Source organism: Silurus aristotelis (genome assembly GCF_946808225.1).
Source record: "Silurus aristotelis genome assembly, chromosome: 23".
NCBI lineage: Eukaryota > Metazoa > Chordata > Actinopteri > Siluriformes > Siluridae > Silurus > Silurus aristotelis.
The window spans coordinates 6081823-6101142 of record NC_139596.1 but is presented as its reverse complement, the minus strand read 5'-3'; the positions used below and the strand labels follow the sequence as shown (position 1 = coordinate 6101142).

General features: G+C 39.0%; 1 protein-coding gene across 1 annotated transcript in view; it reads right to left on the bottom strand.

The window, feature by feature from the left end:
• The window catches only part of whrnb (whirlin b), a 91446-nt gene that overhangs the window by 17743 nt on the left and 54383 nt on the right, over positions 1 to 19320 (bottom strand). The window contains exons 4-7 of the mRNA XM_083526841.1: positions 11300 to 11505; positions 8744 to 8780; positions 1548 to 1739; positions 467 to 679 (exon numbers count right to left, since the gene is read on the bottom strand). Of these exons, the coding sequence (XP_083382967.1) occupies positions 467 to 679; positions 1548 to 1739; positions 8744 to 8780; positions 11300 to 11505 (648 nt within the window). The remainder of the gene's footprint in view (positions 1 to 466; positions 680 to 1547; positions 1740 to 8743; positions 8781 to 11299; positions 11506 to 19320) is intronic.

The following is a 19320-nucleotide window of genomic DNA, read 5'->3' as shown; positions in this document are numbered from 1 at the left end:
ACTTACAACCTTGAACCCATCTATAAACATAACCTCTATTTCAGGTCTTTATTTTTCTTTCTTTCAAAATGACAGCAATAAAAACCAACAATAAATTACAACAAAATCTTAAATATATGTGAATTAACAATGTTGAATAAAAACCCTTCTCTTTTACAATATCTTAAATAATGTACTGTAAATGTATTGCAATCCTGCATCTTTCCATGCATCATGCTACAGCATCAAAAGAAGGACACTTTCTACCAACCATAGAAAAGGGCAAAAGGCATTCATTCAACCACATATTGACAGACAGATGGGCAGATATACACTAACAAACACACACATACACACACTGCAAAGCAAAACAGAATGGGTCAAATACTTGGCAGACCTATGCAGACAAGATTCACTGGGCTAACACACACACACACACACACACACACACACACACACACACACACACACACACACACACACTTGCCTTAGCATATCCCATTGATGATGCAGTCAGCTGGCAGGCGGGTGGGACATGGCCCTCAGAATGAGAGCTGCAGATGGGCTTGGCATGGTGCATAAGGCCCACATCTCCATGTCTCACCCACCATGCCTCCATCTCATGGTGGACGACCTGGTTATCAAAGCGCTCCAGATCCTGAGGAGCAATAAGAGCACGCACCTCTGCCAGCAGGGTAAGCTAAAGAGCATCCAGGAAAACACAAGTTACACAATACCTGCACACAAACAGTGTTAAATTTATATTGAAGCGGCATTCAAACACTGCAGGCATCCACATGTCTCATTAAACAGAATTTTATCCAAAAAGAAAATCCCTTATTATATTTTTTTACTATGATGTGTGTCGCTTTAATTTATTTCCTCCAAATTGCTAGTTCTTGCTAGTATCAATGTACTTGATGAATTCTGATTTAGGAACAGCAGTTTTTGACCACGGTTGATTGAATAATGTCCAAACTAATTGGCTAACTAAGCTAAATATTAAGTTAGCAGGAAGCACTTTATAATTCTAAAAAGCCACAAAATGTTTAGCTTAATTAACTTGCATTAGCAAGGTACTTGAACACAAAAATAATTTCTGGAAAATTAAAAGGAAACATAAATGAAAATGAGTTAATTAGGTATAAGACAAATATAGGACAACTACTAAACTGTTTGTTGGAACCTTGAAGGAACCCAGGTCTATTTCATAAAAAAATTTATTAAATTGAATTATTGAAGGTTTGAACAGATCGATAGATTCATTGATTGATTGATTGTTTGATTTAGATGTTAAATGCAACTTAATAAATGTACATTTAACACCAACCGGAGCATTTTCATTCTAAGCTAAGCTAGAAGTTGGCTGACTATGTTAGAAAACAAGCAAGGGAGCATAGTTTCTGAAACAACAGAAATGTGCAAATATCACAATACTGCCACCCCTAAAATGCACTTATAAACTTGAGCTATTTCTGTTTCAGCTCCTATTTGATGTCTAATGCAGTACATTGGGCATTGCTATGCTGGAATCCAGACATCCCTTATAATTTATCCCCAAAATTAACCTTGGCGTGTGTGTTGAAGAGCTCGAACAGGGCCATGGCGAGAGGTTCCACACTGATGTGACCACACTGGTACTCCTGGATGTAATAGGTCATGGTCTGTCTCTCTGCATCGGTCAGCAGCAAATAGGCCTGCTCATCCAAAGAACTCCGGACCCCTATAAGTCCTAAGGCCAGAGCGGGGGACAGCCGGCCCTTACAACACACAAAAAGTCAAGAGTCAAGGTTATGTACTTGAACTATTCTTGTAGTTGCATCATGAAATCCTGCAAGCATAATGAATAAATCAAAACGACTGTAACATCTGCCAAAGATGGATAAACACATGTTTAGTGGAGACTCAGAAATAAAGGAACTGGATAACTAACTGGAAAAGTCTCCTGCCACTGCAGTTGTTGGTTCTTTAAGGAAGACCCTTAGCCTTGACCTAACATTAACTATAACCTCTGCTCAAGTTTAAGTTCAAATTTCAAATCAGATCAGGCTTAGTTCGAAAAGATAAAATACAGAATTGAGGGTTGTGTGAGGGGTTTATATCAGAAGTGATACCAGAAATTAGTTTGATTTGGAAACATTCCACAACTGAAATCCTAAATAACTGAAATAACTAAAAATAAGAATGTTGTAATTTTTTTTTTTTTTTTTTTTTTTTTTTTATAAAAATTGAACTGTTACTTTTGCCAAACAATGTGGAACATTTTTCATTTGAAAATGATTAACTTTCTTATACTGATTTGGTTCTTTTTACTTTTTACATAATATTAATTTACTTCTCATATGCAGCAATTCAGTGCCATACGCCTCTCAGCAACTTTCCTTTCTTACTTCGAGTTTCTATAATGGCATTATGATTACTTGAAGTACATCTGATCAAACAGCTGCTTTAGTGAAATGAAGTGTGTTCAGGTCAGTGTGTAGGCTTTGGTAAAGCACTGCAAACACGTCCTGAATCAAGTGTATGGCCAGACTTCTGAGGTCTCTCCACTCAACCAGAGCTAATATTAAGTACCGCACGCCCCAGGGAATGAAAGGGCTCTATGAGTCACTCTGTGGCACTTATTCACTCGCTCACTTTCTCTGCCTCTGCTGTGTCATTAACCCACTGTCCGCTGCCTCTGCACAAACAAAAAACCCTGTCTCATGCCTTGTCCTTTTTGACATTCTCTTAATCAGAAGTAGATTAAAACCAGCCGGCGGCTGAGAAACAGAGAGCGAGCGCTTTCTCATTTTCTGATTCTATAAGACTCACTGTGTTGCTGTTATTAAAAAAAGCAAGCGGGAACAATATAAACTATTTTTAGCAACAAAGCAAATAAAATTACATCAAAGAAACCAAACTGCAACTGGAAAAATCTAATGAAATGTTTTATATAAATTATATAAAATGTTTTATATAAATTAAACTTCAAGACTCTTTTTTCTATAGCACAATCCATGTTTCAAGGTCAAACGTCTTAAAATTTTATTCCTTTTCATTTTATTTTCTGCCAGTTCTGTCAGAAAAATCTTTTTACAAATAGTGCAGACTCTAAAAGGTTTAAAGGGTACAAAGGACTGACAGAGAAGGGTACTGTTTTTTCCTCCGCCCAATAATCCCTCCTCATTTAATTCCCCCAGTGGAACAGCACCTGATCCAGACGTCACCGCTCAGCTGGAATCAAGGCTAATAACCACATCTTCTGTCATATCAGTGCATGAAACATTCTGGTGTTATCCGACAGCAGATGTGCACTGACCACAGGCCCATCAAACCCCTGTCTCATGGGGGGTCGTTCCTCACACTCCAAACTATAAACAAATAAATGAGAAGTACAATCCTGACACTAATCACACACAACAGGGGTAGAATCTGTGAAATTTATACACAGAAATACTTTGAGCCAAGATAATTTTTACTTTGTTTTATAAGGAAAAATAGAAAGAATTAAGCAAATTTGCAAGCAGCATTCTCAGGGGCCAAGCACCCAGACTTGATGTCATACATCCACAGATGTAGTGTTGCCAAAGCAATCACAAAAAAGCATTATACCAGGATTCAGGATGGAGTTAGATATTTGGGAATTTCACAGTGTATTATGAGTGCTGGAATTCTGTGACTTTTTGGAGAAAAGCAGTGAATTAAGCAGTGGGCAGCAGTGAACTCAGGACAATGTGAGCTCTGTTTTAGTGAAAATTTGATCAAATGCGGTGAGCACTGTCAGCATGTTATTGAGCCTTTTGACCGGTAGGTGGATTTCGTAAAGGTGGGTAGGTGGAATCACGAAATTTGTATTGTAGCCATGGAACCTGAGAAAGACTACGAAGTTTTGTCAATGCACATTGCTGAGATAAAATGCAGGCTTACTTCCTTTTGGCAGCTTCACAGATTTTTTGAAACTTTTGTCCAGGTTTCTGTGACAATGATGTGTGCCAAATTAAATAACATTTGGACAAAATTTGTAGGCAGATTAATGGTTTTTTTTGTTTGTTTGTTTTTTTTATGGAAAGACGAAGAAGAGGAAGCCACAACAGCAGCAGATGAGGAAATAGATGAAGAAAAATGAAAGAAGAAGAAAAAGGAGAAAAGTCTGAAGAAAAATATTCTCCTTAATAATAAACTTTATTTACACTGCACATTATTTTAATTAGTGCTAAACTTTTCCTAGCCATATCACTGCAATACTTTTCTTATTTTGGAAAGTATTGAAATTATACTATGCTTCAAATTTGTTTAAATTTATTTACGTATTGCCCCTCACTGTCTTCCCACATTTATTATTGTCGCAAGCAGGAAAAGTTCACTCTCTCTCTCTCTCTCTCTCTCTCTCTCTCTCTCTCTCTTTCTCTCTCTCTCTCTCTCTCGGTCGAGTTAAACATGCTCCTGAGGCTCCAGTGACCACTGTTTCTGCCCCTCTCCCCTCCGTGGATCTTCCCACATCGTCCAGGCCTGCCTCTGGATAGTGTTCTCTTTGACTGGAGGCCACTCTGTGCAGTTTGGGACGGTTTCTCATCAACGCCTTGGGTGGTTCCATGAAATTCCGGAGTAAGAACGGGAGCTTTGAGGATGGATTGGACTGTAGTTATGTCAACAGTGACTCCTACACTGACTCAGAAATACAGTTCGCTTCTGATCATCATCACTGCACCCCGCAACATTGTATATCTGCTTCAAATGGACATTCGGTGCAACGCAGATGAGGATGGGTTCCCTCTTGAGTCTGGTTCCTCTCAAGGTTTCTTCCTTATGCCATCTCGGGGAGTTTTTCCTTGCTCATCAGGGACAAACTAACTTACAAAGAACATATTTACTTTTAATCACCACATTATCTGTGTAAAGCTGCTTTGAGACAATGTTCATTGTTAAAAGCGCTATACAAATAAAAATTAATTGAATTGAAGATCACGAACATGATGATATTAATTTATTAATGTTTTTATTAATTTATTGATTAAATTTAAAATTTACTAAAATTTTTAATCGAACAAAACAAATCTGATTTCAAAAGATGTCACCGAGAATGGTGTGAAAAACCTGCAGGTAGTGACAAACTTTAGCTGTTGCACTAGCAATATTTGCTGTTGTGATCCTAACATTATCTGAAATATTCATCCTTTACTAACATATACTTTTTCATAATTTTATTAATTTACACTTCGAAATTTACCGACGACACATTTTCTCCACGTTCTTATGCAAACATTAGGCTCATGTCTTATATATGCATGATGCTGCCACATGATTGGCTGAAGACTGCATAAATGAGCAGATGTGCAGATGTACCTATAAAAGTGGCCAGTAAGTGTGTTTAGATACTTGTATAGCTCAGAGGGAGGTAAACATAATTTTTCATCAGGTAAACATCAAGTTTTTGGAGTCTTTATTTTCCACAAATAGACGCTGATAACTCATCAGGGTTTTAAATGCTCAGCGTTACATTTGCTCTCTTGACATAACTGGGTAGCAGGTTCAATGACAGACTCTACACACCCATATCCTAATAAAAGGGTTCCAGGGCCCAGGTCCCAAAGGATTTGGGTGTGCGAGGGCTGTACAGGAGAGCAGGGGCTGATTTACAGAGCCATACTGTCCAAGGTTACTCCAACACTAATGCAATTTGCGGCCTGGCAGCCAGAAAGGAAAAAAAAAAAATAACTAAAGGCTTTTGATACACTTTCACACCACTTTTACTCCCTTTATTTCTTTACCAGCCTCCTATAGCCCTTGTTCAGCTCCAGCCTTTAGGTTCCAGAAAGCTGCTGACACATCTAGCACTGCAGTAGCCAAACTCCTGCAGCGGTGCTTTGCTCCATGCAACATCACCTCTATGATGCACTAAATACAGTGTACAGGTTTATATACAATACAATGTGGCTCCCGGGATGTGTTTTATAATGGATCACTGGGTTTATTTTATGCCTTTTCCAATAATAACAGTTAAATTAAATCACCCAAAGCTATTTAACGTGTCATTATTGAAAACAAAGAGCATGCCATTTTGTCTGAATGAGCACGGTTTAAAGCTTGATTTGGGGAAAATTGCTTCAAACACATGATACATTTGCAGAAAGGCCTTATATTAATCGTGTTTATAGTAGAAGTATACTATATTGCCAAAAGTTTGCAGACACCTGGTCATAAGCATGTTATGTGCTTTTTAAGCATCACATTTCACATTTAGTCCCAATTTGCTTTTATAATTCCCTCCACTCTTCTGGGAAGATGTTCCACTAGATTTTGGAGTGTGTTTGTGGACATTTCTTTTCATTAGCCAAAACGGTGTTAGCAAAGTCAGGTACTGATGTAGGGTAAGGTGTTCAGTAGGGATGAGATCAGAGCTCGATAGCAGACCACTCAAGATCTTCCTTTCCACACCATGTAAATTATATCTTTTTGGAGCTCACTTTGTACATAGAGGCATTGCCATGCTGGAACAGGTTTGCATTTCCAAGTTCAGGTGAACGCAAAAGTCCTATACAATTATGTGTCTCCAGATTTGTGATAACAGTTTGAAGAAGAACCACATTTGGCAGGAAAGTTCAGGTGTCCCAATACTTTTGTCCATATTGTGTATATCAGTAAGTCTACACAGATCATTCATAACATTACTCACAGGCAAACTAAATAAAATGAATTATCAATGGAGCCTCTTAAGGGGTGGGATACATTAGGCAAAAAGTGAACTTCTTGGAAAGTCTTGAAAGCAGGAAACATGTTCAAGGGTAAGGATGTGAGCAACTTTGACCATGGCTAAAATATAACTGAAGGTCAGAGAAACTCCAAAATGGCAGGTCTTGGGTAGTACCTTTTAAAAAGTGCTCCAAGGAGGGACAACCGGTGAAGCGGCAACAGGGTCTCGGGCACCCAAGACTCACTGATGTGTTTGTGAGGGAAGACTGGTCAGATCTAACAAAAAAAGCCACTTTTGATACAAGTTCTAGTTTTGATACAAAGATGTCATAATGTACAGTGTATCAAAGCTTGCAAAAATGCAGAGCAGGTTGAGTGCTCATGCTGACCCCCATCCACCACTGAAAGTGCCTACAGTGGTCACTGAGTAATAGATGCAGATCACAAAGTACTGGAAGAAGTTAGCTTTATCTAATGAATTACATTTTGTTTTACATGATGTGCATAGCCAGGTGTGCATGCATCACTTATTCATGGGTGGCACCAAAATGCATTTTGTGAAGACAGTGAAGGTGGATGATACTGTAAGCACTGTTTTGCTGGGAAACCTTGAGCCCTGGACATGCAGGTAGATGTTACTTTGGTACATACTGTACCAACCTTGTTTGAGACCCTTTTAAGTTAGCTGGCAGTGGTCTCTTTAGCCAGATAATGCACCCTCTAAATTGCAAAAAAGTTCAGGAATGATTTGCAGAAAGATTTCAAGGTGTTTATTGGCCACCACATTCCCCAGAATATCTCTGAGCTGTGGTGTACAATCCAAGCCCAATCCAATCCTACAGTACAGTACATCTCCCAATGTACAGAAAGAATCTGCTGTTAACATTTTGGTGAGAGATACAACCTACTGGGGTCTCGTGGAGTGTAAGAAGGACCTAAACTATATTTGGAAGGTGGATTAATTGTTACGGCTGGTCAGCATTTAAATTAAAATTTTGGGAGCACTTCAGCATGTAAACAGGCAAATGTTTAGAAGCAAACAGTTTTTTATAAAGTCACAGATATACTGAAGATTACAATTACGTCAATTGGCCAAAACATTCAATATACAGTATTTCAGTATTTTATTAATTATTGCTTTTTCCTTCTGTTCTTCCTTCCTTCCTTCCTTCCTTCCTTCCTTCCTTCCTTCCTTCCTTCCTTCCTTCCTTCCTTCCTTCCTTTCATCCTTCCATCCATCCATCCATCCCTATCTCATAGCCTTTCCTACTTTCTTCCTTCCTTTTTTGTGCTTTTATCCAATTTTGCTAACACTGCATGGCAGCTACCAATCTGGAAATGTGAAAACAATTGCAGTAAGCCACTGCATCTTTTCAAACTGCTACTGGCAAGCTGCTAATGGCATAAAGATGACCAGCTACACTTTCTAGGACCTAAAGCCATGCAGAATTGCCTGGGTTCTTCTAATTAGACCACAAAACCTCATTATTCCTGACACCTGATTCCTGTGATGGTGAGAATTACTGTATTTGATTGAGGTTACAGTGAAACTCTGTATTTTAAATGCAAAATATACCAAACAAAAACAGTTAGCTGCACATTAATTCCATAGACATATAGGCAAACCTTTTAATTCCATATTAATAAATATGATTTTTTTCAGGAGATAGGACAGTGAAGACAAGATAAAAAAGCAAGTGGAAAATTCTGCTCTGAAATTGTTTCCTTGTACAACCTTCACTCTTATACATCACTGAGCACCTATTCATTACTGAGTAATTAGTTTCTGCCAATTACAACAACCATTAATATAATGGGCAATAAATGAGATTCACTGAACATAAACACCACCTATCTTTTTCTTGTCTTTTCCTTCCATCATGTTATTTCTTAACAGTTTTCTGTCAGAGTTATTCATTCATGGAGCCTATCCTGAGTATACTGAGTGTGAGATGGGAATACATCCTAGACATGACAGGAGTCAGTCATAACCACAGTACGGCTGATGTGTGTAAATTAGATCAGAAGGAACACGTTTTGAATATGTAACTGATAAATGGTGTGTTTATTTGTGTCAGAATTTGCGCCTTACCTTTACTGAGCCCCCTGCACCAGCATCTCCTGACACACTGCAGGGAACAGAAAGAGCTGTCAGTGTATTACCATGCGGCAAGGACTGATATTGTGACAGCAACTAATGTCTCACGGAGCTAAAATTCAATGTTGCAATCATAAAACAGTTGTTATGCGTCTGAAATGTTCCTTGACAAAAGTTGCGGTCTGCCTTGGGCGTTTCAGTACGTAAGTGAAATGAAGCGTGGCACTCAAAACCACCTTGAATATCTAGAGGAGCACTTTGGAAATGAGCACATCCTGGGGTTCTCAATCAACCAGGCTCCATTAGGAAAGAAGGGAAGCTGGAGAAAGAGTTCGGAGTGCCGTCAGATCAGAATCTATAGCCATGCACACACCCCATCCACCCTCATGATGCATGTGTGTTTTTGTTTGCAGTGAGTCACTGACAATGTGGCATCTGAAACCAACTCAAAAAGCAGCCAACAGCTATTGAAATACTTCTTTCACAGAGCGATACAAAGAACAATGGCAGGCGCTGACCCAGATTTTATTTAAAAAAGGACAGCATGTTGAGGAAATTCAGGAAATATTTGTAACTTTAACATATCAATTAAAAAAGCCCTAAAATTCTGAAAGTTCTGAGTACACAGGAATGGGACATTTTACGGACAGGAAAGACTAGAATGTGTTCTGCGTTTGAATACATGCCTGTATTCAAGAAGTCTGAAAATGGCATTAACAAGTTTATTTGCCACGTGTATTTTATTTAGCTAATGACGTCTCATTAATTATTCATTTGAAATCTTTACTTAATACTAATGAAACTTGGTACTCAGTTATTAATGGATAATAAAAACCTGGATAATAATATTGCACATGGTAATTCATTACTATTTACTGCATTATTAAATTTTTTTAATAGTTAATTAGTCAATGGTAATGGTAATGGAGAATATTTGTTACCCAATGCTACTGTACATTTTAGACCCTGAGGTACTTAATGAGGTATAGCTAAGTAACAGTTCTTCAGGAAAGATCAAAATCTGTGGAATTGCTCAAAAGTTAAAAATAAACTACTGCTAAAGTATTTATTTAGTAGGTAACATATGTAACCCTGGTACCCTGAGGGAACAAGATGCTGCATCAACAACGCTTTAAGAACGCTTCCGTGTTGTCTCTATGCTCTGAATCATGTGTGTAAATTGTGATGCTTGTAAAAATTTACATTTCCCAATTGGATAAATAAAGTATCTATCTATCTATCTATCTATCTATCTATCTATCTATCTATCTATCTATCTATCTATCTATCTATCTATCTATCTATCTATCTATCTATCTATCTGTCTGTCTGTCTGTCTGTCTGTCTGTCTGTCTGTCTGTCTGTCTGTCTGTCTGTCTGCCTGCCTGCCTGCCTGCCTGCCCTTCAGGGAACCAGGGTTACATACATAAACTGGAGACATTTTCTTTCAAAAACTCCAGCTGCGTCAACAACGCTTTGGGAACAAGAGTCCAATAACGCCAGACTGACCAGTCTCTGCCTAGTGTGTAAGAGCACAGCTAGGTCAAAGGACAGAGAGGCCAGGAGTGTCACTAACAAAGGTCAGCAGGGTAGACCAGCCCACAGCATTGCAGATGTCATGGAGGGAACTCCAGAGGACCAAGCCTGAGAGGCTGCCACACTCCAGGTTGAGTACGCTCTGACCCCGAAAGAAACGGGCACCCAGAGAACTCGTAGGAGGATGCAATAACATTCACAGTCCACCTGTTTGTTCGCAGGGAGGCCCATTCTCGGAGGGCCATAGCAGATGAATAGTTGTTCCGAGACTTGTTCTTGAGGGTGCCGAGGAGGGCCGGGGCGGGCACCGTATAATAAGGCGCACAACTCCCTTTCCCAACGAAATCCCCATAACGTCCCGTGTCAGGACTTTTTAGCCCTCTTATTGAAAATGACAGTCCTCAGATATGTCTCTCACAGGGCTTCGGTGCAGAGCATCGCACAGGATCCTTTTGCTGCTGGGTCGTTCTTGGTGCTGTGCCCGCCAAGCAGAGTGACATGGCAGAGTAACATGGGAGGAACCACTGAAATGCTGCAGACTGATCTTGGTCTCCTGAAACCTCTCTACGAACAGGCCAGTCAGCACTAGAGGGTAAGTCGTAGATGCCTGGGTCACAACCTCCGGCCTTCGGCTTGCAGAGAGCGGCTTCCTCAGGAACCGACAGCGTGCTTCGCTCCCAGGCAAGCCACACACAGGCTATGAACCCCCTGTAATATGGTGCGCTTAGCATTTTTGCTTGCCTTCATTTACTTTTTAAAATATATATTTTTGGACATTTACCACTTACCAAGGGAAAAAACACATACATAGAGACAAACACAATCATAGAGCGCTATTTTCCATGGCTTTTATAGCTTTCTATTTGTGACGTCACCCCACCGCTGACAGCACACTTTCAATTGGATGGCCTACACACATGATTCAGAGCATAGACAACGCAAAAGCGTTTCCAAAGCGTTGTTAAAGCAGCTCAAGTTCCTGAAAGGGAACCAAAAAGATCTTGCTCAGTTTACCTCAGGGCAGCACCAGCAGAGCTCTCTGCAATTTGTGGGCTCGAGATCCACTTGGTCTCGTCCACTATGGTGCGGGCGTGAGGAAGGCGCCCTACATCCTTTATCATCATCAGCATGTGGCTTGAGCTCTTGAGAATCTGTACAGCTTCGTCATGAGCAATGCTGCGGAAACTATGCCCATTCACATCCATGATCTGATCTCCAACCTGCAGCCCAGGAACAAGAAAACACAGAGTGAACACTGGGACATATACTTTTATGGCATTTGGTAGAAGCCCTTATATAGGCCGACTTACATTTTTAAAAGATACAAGTTATACAGCTGAGCAGCTATGGGGCTTTGCTTAGGGGACAAGGAGAAGCAACTAGGTGTGGCTGGAATTTGAACTCACATACTTCAAATGAAAAGGCAAACGCCTTTAACTCTTCGCTACCACTTCCCATATAACATTTCAATGTTTGTATCACTTCACTCATCTATATTTGCAATCTAAAATTCTACTGTTTGAAATGGTTAAAGATGAAAAGAATAAGGGAAGTAAATTATACTGAATTAATATTTTTGTAAGATTTAACATCAGCTAGTTAGCCAACTAGCAAAGGTTCCTGGTGGTCTAGTGGTTAGGATGCAGCGCTCTCAACGCTGCAGCCCGGGTTTAATCCCCGGTCAGGGAACCAACCCCAGCCATTAGGGTTGCCTTAGTGCCGGTCCCAAGCCCGGATAAATGGGGAGGGTTGCGTTAGGAAGGGCAACCAGCGTAAAAACATGTGCCAAATCAAACATGCGGATGATCCGCTGTGGTGACCCCTAATGGGAGAAGCCGAAAGAAAATTTTTTTAGTTAGCCAACTAGCTGGGTTATAATTGTATATCTATGACTTCTTTAAGATCTATGTCAACTAGCAGAGCATTAATACACACACCATTTGGCAATACTGGGTCTGAAATGCCACCTACTTGAACATTAGTGCTTTGTTTATAGGACAATCATTTGACTGCTCAGAATTGAGAATTCAACAGAAGTGTGGTATAATAATAAAATATTGTTTATGCACGTCTGGTTTGAAAAGAAACATAAACATACATGAAATGCACCTCATATTATTGCTTTGAGATACTTGTGTACAAGCTCAGAGCTTTTCCAGATTAGCTTTTCCTCAGAGTTTTTCATTCTGTATTGTGATTTACAAGTTTCCCAAGTTTGCTTTTTTAATCATTTACAGGTCATACTGTGATTGCAGGGTGTAGTGATATAATCACACTTTGATTTTGTCCACGTCATCAAGCCTCGCATTATAACAGATCCGCTAAACCTATTCATGCAACCATTTCTCATGATCGATGAACTTCTAATCCAGTGCAGAATCGAGAAAATGGGTTTAAAGTGGAAAAGTTATCGATTCGATAAAAAGTAAGAGAATGTCACTCTGGCTGCTCTCTGGCTTCTATAAGACCTATAAGAAAAGTAACCATCCAGTATTAGAGAGCACACCGTATAGCAGTAATCAGCTCTGAGTGTTAGAAAACGCTCAATATATCTGCTGTGCGTTCGACCTCACGAGGACACAGAAACTGCTTTAGGGAGCTGATGTTGCCTTCCCACAGGATTATCCAATCACAAGCCACAGACAAAAGAGCCCCAATCTCAGGCTTAATGACATGCAAGCTGCTAAAACAGCACAAAAGCTGAAGATGTTCTTACAGGTCAATAGGGAAATCAATGTAAAGAGAAGCATTCTTGAAAACCTCTCACAGGCAAAGGACTGCAGTCGATGATCCAGATGGCGTTTATTTCATAGATTTTGAACAAATTCAATAGTTCAGACATATCCAATTAAAGATTCAGCACATTTGGAATTTCCTAGGCTGAGTAAGAGATAATGTCAAAATGTCTCTACAGATGTAAAGGCATATTCCTTGATCTCTTCCTATTATTTAAAAACAGTTCATATGTATATGAAAATGTTATACAGTATATAACAGCAAATTGTAATCTATAAATAATTTTTTTCTTTGTAATATTATTAATAATTTAATTGTAACATCAATGTTAAAAATGATAATGGAATTTCTTTTTCTGTAAGAAATTATTTCAAATACAATAAAATACAGTACATATATAGAAAAAAGCCTTGATACATTCTTATTGTTATCCTGAATATTTAGTCAGGTGTCATAAAGCCAAGTGGATATATAATTTTTGCACCAGTGTCATTTTCTTTTCTTGCCCTCATATAAAAAAAAAAATAATAATCTCTCAAAATTACTCATGACATAATTCCACTGATTTCTTGTATATATATATATATATATATATATATATATATATATATATATATATATATATATATATATATATATATATATATATATATATATATAAGCAAACATTTTAGAGTATCTTCTCAAGGAAAGATACTATAGAAATTCAACTTAGATATATTTTATAGTAGTCAATGTGCAGTTTGTATAGCAGTTCAGATTCACTGTCCTCTGAAAATAACTCAACATACAGCCATTATTGTCAAAATAGCTGGCAACAAAAGTGAGTACACCCTAAATGATAACAGCTGTTTGTCGCTTAACCATGTAAAGCCACATGTCCTTTTCATCATGTTCATATTTGTCTGCTTGCCCGGACCACACAAATTTGTGTATCTTGTATTAGAGCAGATAAAATGTGGTGCTTTGACAATTCTCTCATACTGACCACTGGATGTTTAACATAGCACCTCAGTCTCTGAGGATTTGAAAATTAGAATTGTTGCTCTTCACAAAGATGGGCGGGGCTATAAGATCTGTAACACCCTAAAACTAAGTTAAAGTACAGTGGCCAGGGTCATACAGAGGTTTTCCAAGATGTTTTCCACTCGGAACAGGCCTCGCAAAGCTAAAAAAAACTATGAGAATGGATCTGAAGTGTAATTAATATAAACAGTGTGCTACATGGGGTAGGACCACAGTTTGCACAAACAGTTCTGCATTTAAGCACTTATGACTGAACAGTACACCTCAACAGTGATGGAACTGTAATGAATAGATATTCGGTACCAGCCAGATGAAGATGGGTTTTCCTAGAGTCTGATTCAATTTTAGGTTTTTTTCCTCATACCATCTCAGGGAGTTTTTCCTTGCCACTGTCACCACTGGCTCGCTCATTAAAGACAAGCTTATAGGCACAAAACGTATACATTCCAACTTCATAACCTCTTTATCTATTCAGATCTGTTTGGGACAATGTCTATTGTTAAAAGCGTTATACTAATAAGTCTGAATTAAATTACATTACATTTAATGTTTGCCAAATCAACAGCACAATTTACATTAAATACTGATGCCTTCTGCTGCAACTACTGATTCTCTGCCTACAACCACAAATTAAAAAAAAAAAATAAAAAGTGAACCAGTGAAAGCTATGGTGAGGTAAAATCACCACACTACTTTTACGTCCCTCAGTGTAAAGAAAAAATTATTTACTTGTCACTTATACAATCAACCTTCTCTGGCAAGTTTATTGCTAATGTTATTGTGCTGCAACATCAGTCCAAAATGATTTCATGGGTTATTGGAGTAAAACTGAACCAGTGGCCACTCTATTTAAGTAGCGTCTTTTGAGCATTCCATTTTCTGACAGTACAAACAAATGAGTGTTCTTTGCTTTGGTGTCCCTTTTAAAAACATATCCTCATGTTAGTACAAAGTGTCATTAAGTGTGTTCAATTTTCACTAAATTTCACTTAGTGTATTTCTGACAAATTTTCATTAGTAGATGCCAGGACCCTTTAATCTCATCCACAAAGAGTCTGATTGGCTTTTGATTTGATTGATTTGTTCTCAGGAGCTACAATTGATTCCACATGTTTAATTCATCTAACTCTAGATCGTATTCCTGGCCTGTTTGTACTAATATAAGGATATGATTCTGCTAGGGACTTCAAAGCATGTCTTTAAGTTGCCTTAGAAAAAATGTTCATGCAGTTTAGATGGCATATTTTTTTTTCATGCACTCAAAAATCTATCGTAACACAGAGTAAGAATTTTTATTTTATTTATGAATTCAAAGTAAAGAGACTGTTTGGTCCTGTAGTTTAAGGGTAACCTAGAAAATTAATTGGGTAGAAAATGAATGGGCTTTCCTCATCCTTCTCAGGAAGTAGAGATGCTGCTGGGCTTTCTTGCTAATGGAGCTGTTGTTGAGTGACCAGTTTAAGCTCTCGCAATCTCCACGGAGGATCAGTGGGGAATGGCCGCTCTGTGCTTTTTTTTGTTTTGTCAACGTTAAGAGACAGGTTGTTGTCTCTACATCAGACTGTTATTTGTAGCACCTCCTCTTTGTATGCTGACTTACCACCACGGTTGTGTCATCAGCGAACTTGATGATGTGGTTCAAGCTGTGCATTGCTACACAGTCGTGGGTCATCAAAGTGAAAAGCAGTGGGCTGGTGGTGCTGGATATGCTGTTTCTGATCCGGACTTAATTAGGTCTCCCAGTCAGAAAGTTTGATCAATCTAATAATTTCCTCACACTTTCTAATGATAATGCCAATCTCAGACAAAGATGCATGCACTTTCTTAAAATGGCAGAGGCAAAAAAACTTTGAGTTAAATCATAAGAGTTTCCACTAAGACAGTCCGTGTGAAGTCACACTGCATTCAGAAAGTATTCCGACCCCTTTCACTTTTTAAAATTTAGTTATGTTACAGCCTGATACTACAATTGTTAATTTTTTTTTTTTAATTAGTCTTCACTCAGTACCTGATACAGACAAAGTGAAAACAGAATTCTAGAAATGTCTGTAATTAATAAAAAAAACAACAACAACAACAAAAAAAAGATATATATCACATGTCTATAAGTACTGTATTCAGACCCTTTACTTAGTACCTAGTTGAAGCACTTATGCAACAATTACACCCTCAAATCTTTTTTGAGTATGACACAGCAAGCTTTGCACACCTGGATTGGGGGATTTTCTGCCAAGATTAAGATTTTTCTTAATGGCAAATCCTCTCAAGCTGGGTCACATTAGATAGGCCAGAGCCCTGACTTGGACACTCTAGGACATGGGTCGCCAGCTGGCAGACTCTGGTCCGAATACAGACCGCAATGCAACTTGAAGCATGGAAGAGAGCAATGTTAAACATTCGATACATTTAGTTAGTTACAGACAATAAGTATGAAGGTAAAATGTGATATGAAATTTAATTAAATTTTTTTTTATCCAGTGAGATATGTATTCATTACTTATGATCAGGGGTCTCCAATCTTTTCCAGAAAGCGCCGGTGTGGGTGCAGGTTTTTATTCCAACCAAGCGAGTCCACACCAAATTCTACCTGTTCAAATCTAATGATCGTCATTGTAAATGACTATCAGGTGTGACCATTGATTGGTTGGAATGAAAACCTGCACCCACACTGGCCCTTTCTAGAAAAGATTGGAGACCCCTGCTTATGATCGTCTCTAGGTTACATATGTAAACCTTGTGTCCATGCTCTAAATCACGTTTATAATCTGTCCAACAGAAAGGTGCAATGTCACCAGCAGGGTGACGTCAAGAACAGAAAGCTATAAAAGCAAATCAAGAGAGTCCAGAGTCTAAAGGGTTTTTTAATTGTCATTTCTACCATACACTGTGGTACACAGTACACAGTAAAAACTGTGCAAAACTGTAAAAATAAAAAATGTGGTGGAGACGACGCTAGCTTCTGAAATGAATGGAAGTGCTGCAGGGATGCAGGGATTGTGAGCCTGGAGAGGCATCATCTTGTTCCCTCAGGGATCCAGGGTTACATACATCATCAATGCTTTGGGAACAGGAGTACAATATCGCCAGACTAACCAGTCCCTGCCTAGTGTGGTTGGGCACAGCTAGGCTGAACGACGGAAAAGCCAGAAGTTGCCCTAAGGTCAAGGCTATAGAACCTGAAAAAGGTCAGCGGGGTGGACCAGCCCACAGCATTGCAAATGTCTTGAAGAAATGCTAAGACCAGGCCTTAGAGGCTGCCACACTCCGAGTGGAGTGAGCTCTAACCCCGAAAGGTGCGGGGAGACCGGAGGACTCATAAAAGGATGGAATAGCATCCCCAATCCACCTGCTGAGGGTCTTCTTGTTAGCAGCTGCTCCAATTTTTTCCGTTCTGTGGACGGTTGCTCCCACTGGACACAACCGGTTAAGCTTATCCTAGTCAGGGGCCTGAAAGGAAGGAGGATAGAATGCCTGCAGACACACAGCAGGTTCCCATGCTTGCTCTCCATTAATTTTTCTTCTTTTTTTTTTTTTTACCACTTACCATTGACAAAGACACACATTTAGAATTGCTGTGAAACAATTCAATCAAGGTTTGATCAGACCAGAGAATCTTACTCCACACAGTCTTTCATGGGCTTCAATGGGTTTTGCACAGAGGAAAGGCTTCTGTTAAGCCACTCTGCCATAAAGCCAAAATCTGTAGAGGGTTGCAGTGATTGTTGTTCTTCTGGAACTTTGTACCATCTCCACACAGAATCCCCAGAGCTCAGTCAGAATGACCATCGGTTCCTGATCACCTCTCTTACTAAAGCCCTTCTTCCCTTATTGATCAGTTTGGCCAGATTACCAGCCCTTAAAAGAGTCCTGGTTGTGCCACACTTCTTCTATTTGAGAATTATGGAGGCCACTATGCTCTTGGGAATCTTCAGTGCAGCAGCAATTTTTTTGTAGCTTCTACAGCAGTATCAACTTGAGATATTTTGGGTCGGATAAAAATCCAAACTCTGTCTCTTGTTTTTGACTTATAGAATTTTATAAAAGCCCTGGATGGACAGATGGCACAGACATTTACCGAAGGTCAATATTACTTTTATATTGAATCTGTCAAATAATTGCCCAGTGTCAATTGAGCTTTAAAATAGATTTAGGAGAAGGGCATTATGAACAGGGAATTATCAAAGAGGGGACGTTTATCAAAGCAGAATACGTTTTTACACCGGCGTGATTACTGGCTCACTTTTATTTTCTTCTTTGTTCTGCCCCTTGCAGAATAAAAAACAGGATGGAGATTAGTTATCGATGTATCCATGTTTTCTTCCCTTATTTTGTGTAGTAGATAGAACGGAAAGGAATTATAATTTATTCAATTCTTCCAGAAGCTCATTGTTGGCTTCAAGACGAACTTCTTTCATCTTCTGTCAAACCTTTAGTCTGCATCTTTTTATGCATCATATTTATACCTTCTTATCTACAGTATAAACATAAACACCGTTATCCCTCTTAAGGGTCGATTGCTTTTAGTCCAATCTCTGCGCCATTTCCACTCCCCACTCCTACATCTCTAAATCCCTTTTTTTGCTTTAAAGTGGAGCGTCTGCTTAAGCCCTTAAGGACTCTTTCTCTCTCTTTGTTACAATCGCACAAACCCGATTCAACGCAAGGCAAGGTAAAGCAAAGCAGACCCCACAACCCTATTTTTCCCAGTGTTCTCCAGCTGGTAATAAAAAAGCACATGAGCCGCAATGTAGATTACTCACGTACAAGCAAAAAGAAAAGGTCCTCTGGCTCAGCCACAGCCTTACATCTATCTTGAGACCGACCCAGACAACATCTGACTGATAAACATGTCTACCGAGACTCAGCTGCAGTCATATCCAGCCAAGCTGTGATGGGGCCAGACATTAATTAGACCCAGCATAGGGCCTTGCAGATGGGACAAACACTATGAGCATCAGTCAAGATAAGATTTCTCAGATGTACACACATGGATGCTTGAACAGCTGATGGAAGGCTGTTACTTTCCTCTGGACACATCGCATTCTCAGGTCAATTCAGTTAACCTAACTGTCTCCATCAAATTCTCTAACCTGTGTTGTGACTTGACATTTTCATTTAAACTAAATATGATTTTTTTTAACACAAGATTTCATTTAAATAACAAACTGTAGCTAAAATGTTTTTAAGTTTAACACAATATCATTTTGCACAAAGCAAATGCAAAAAAAGACTTTTGAACTATAAAGTTAAACTGTTTTCCTACAGCAAATTGT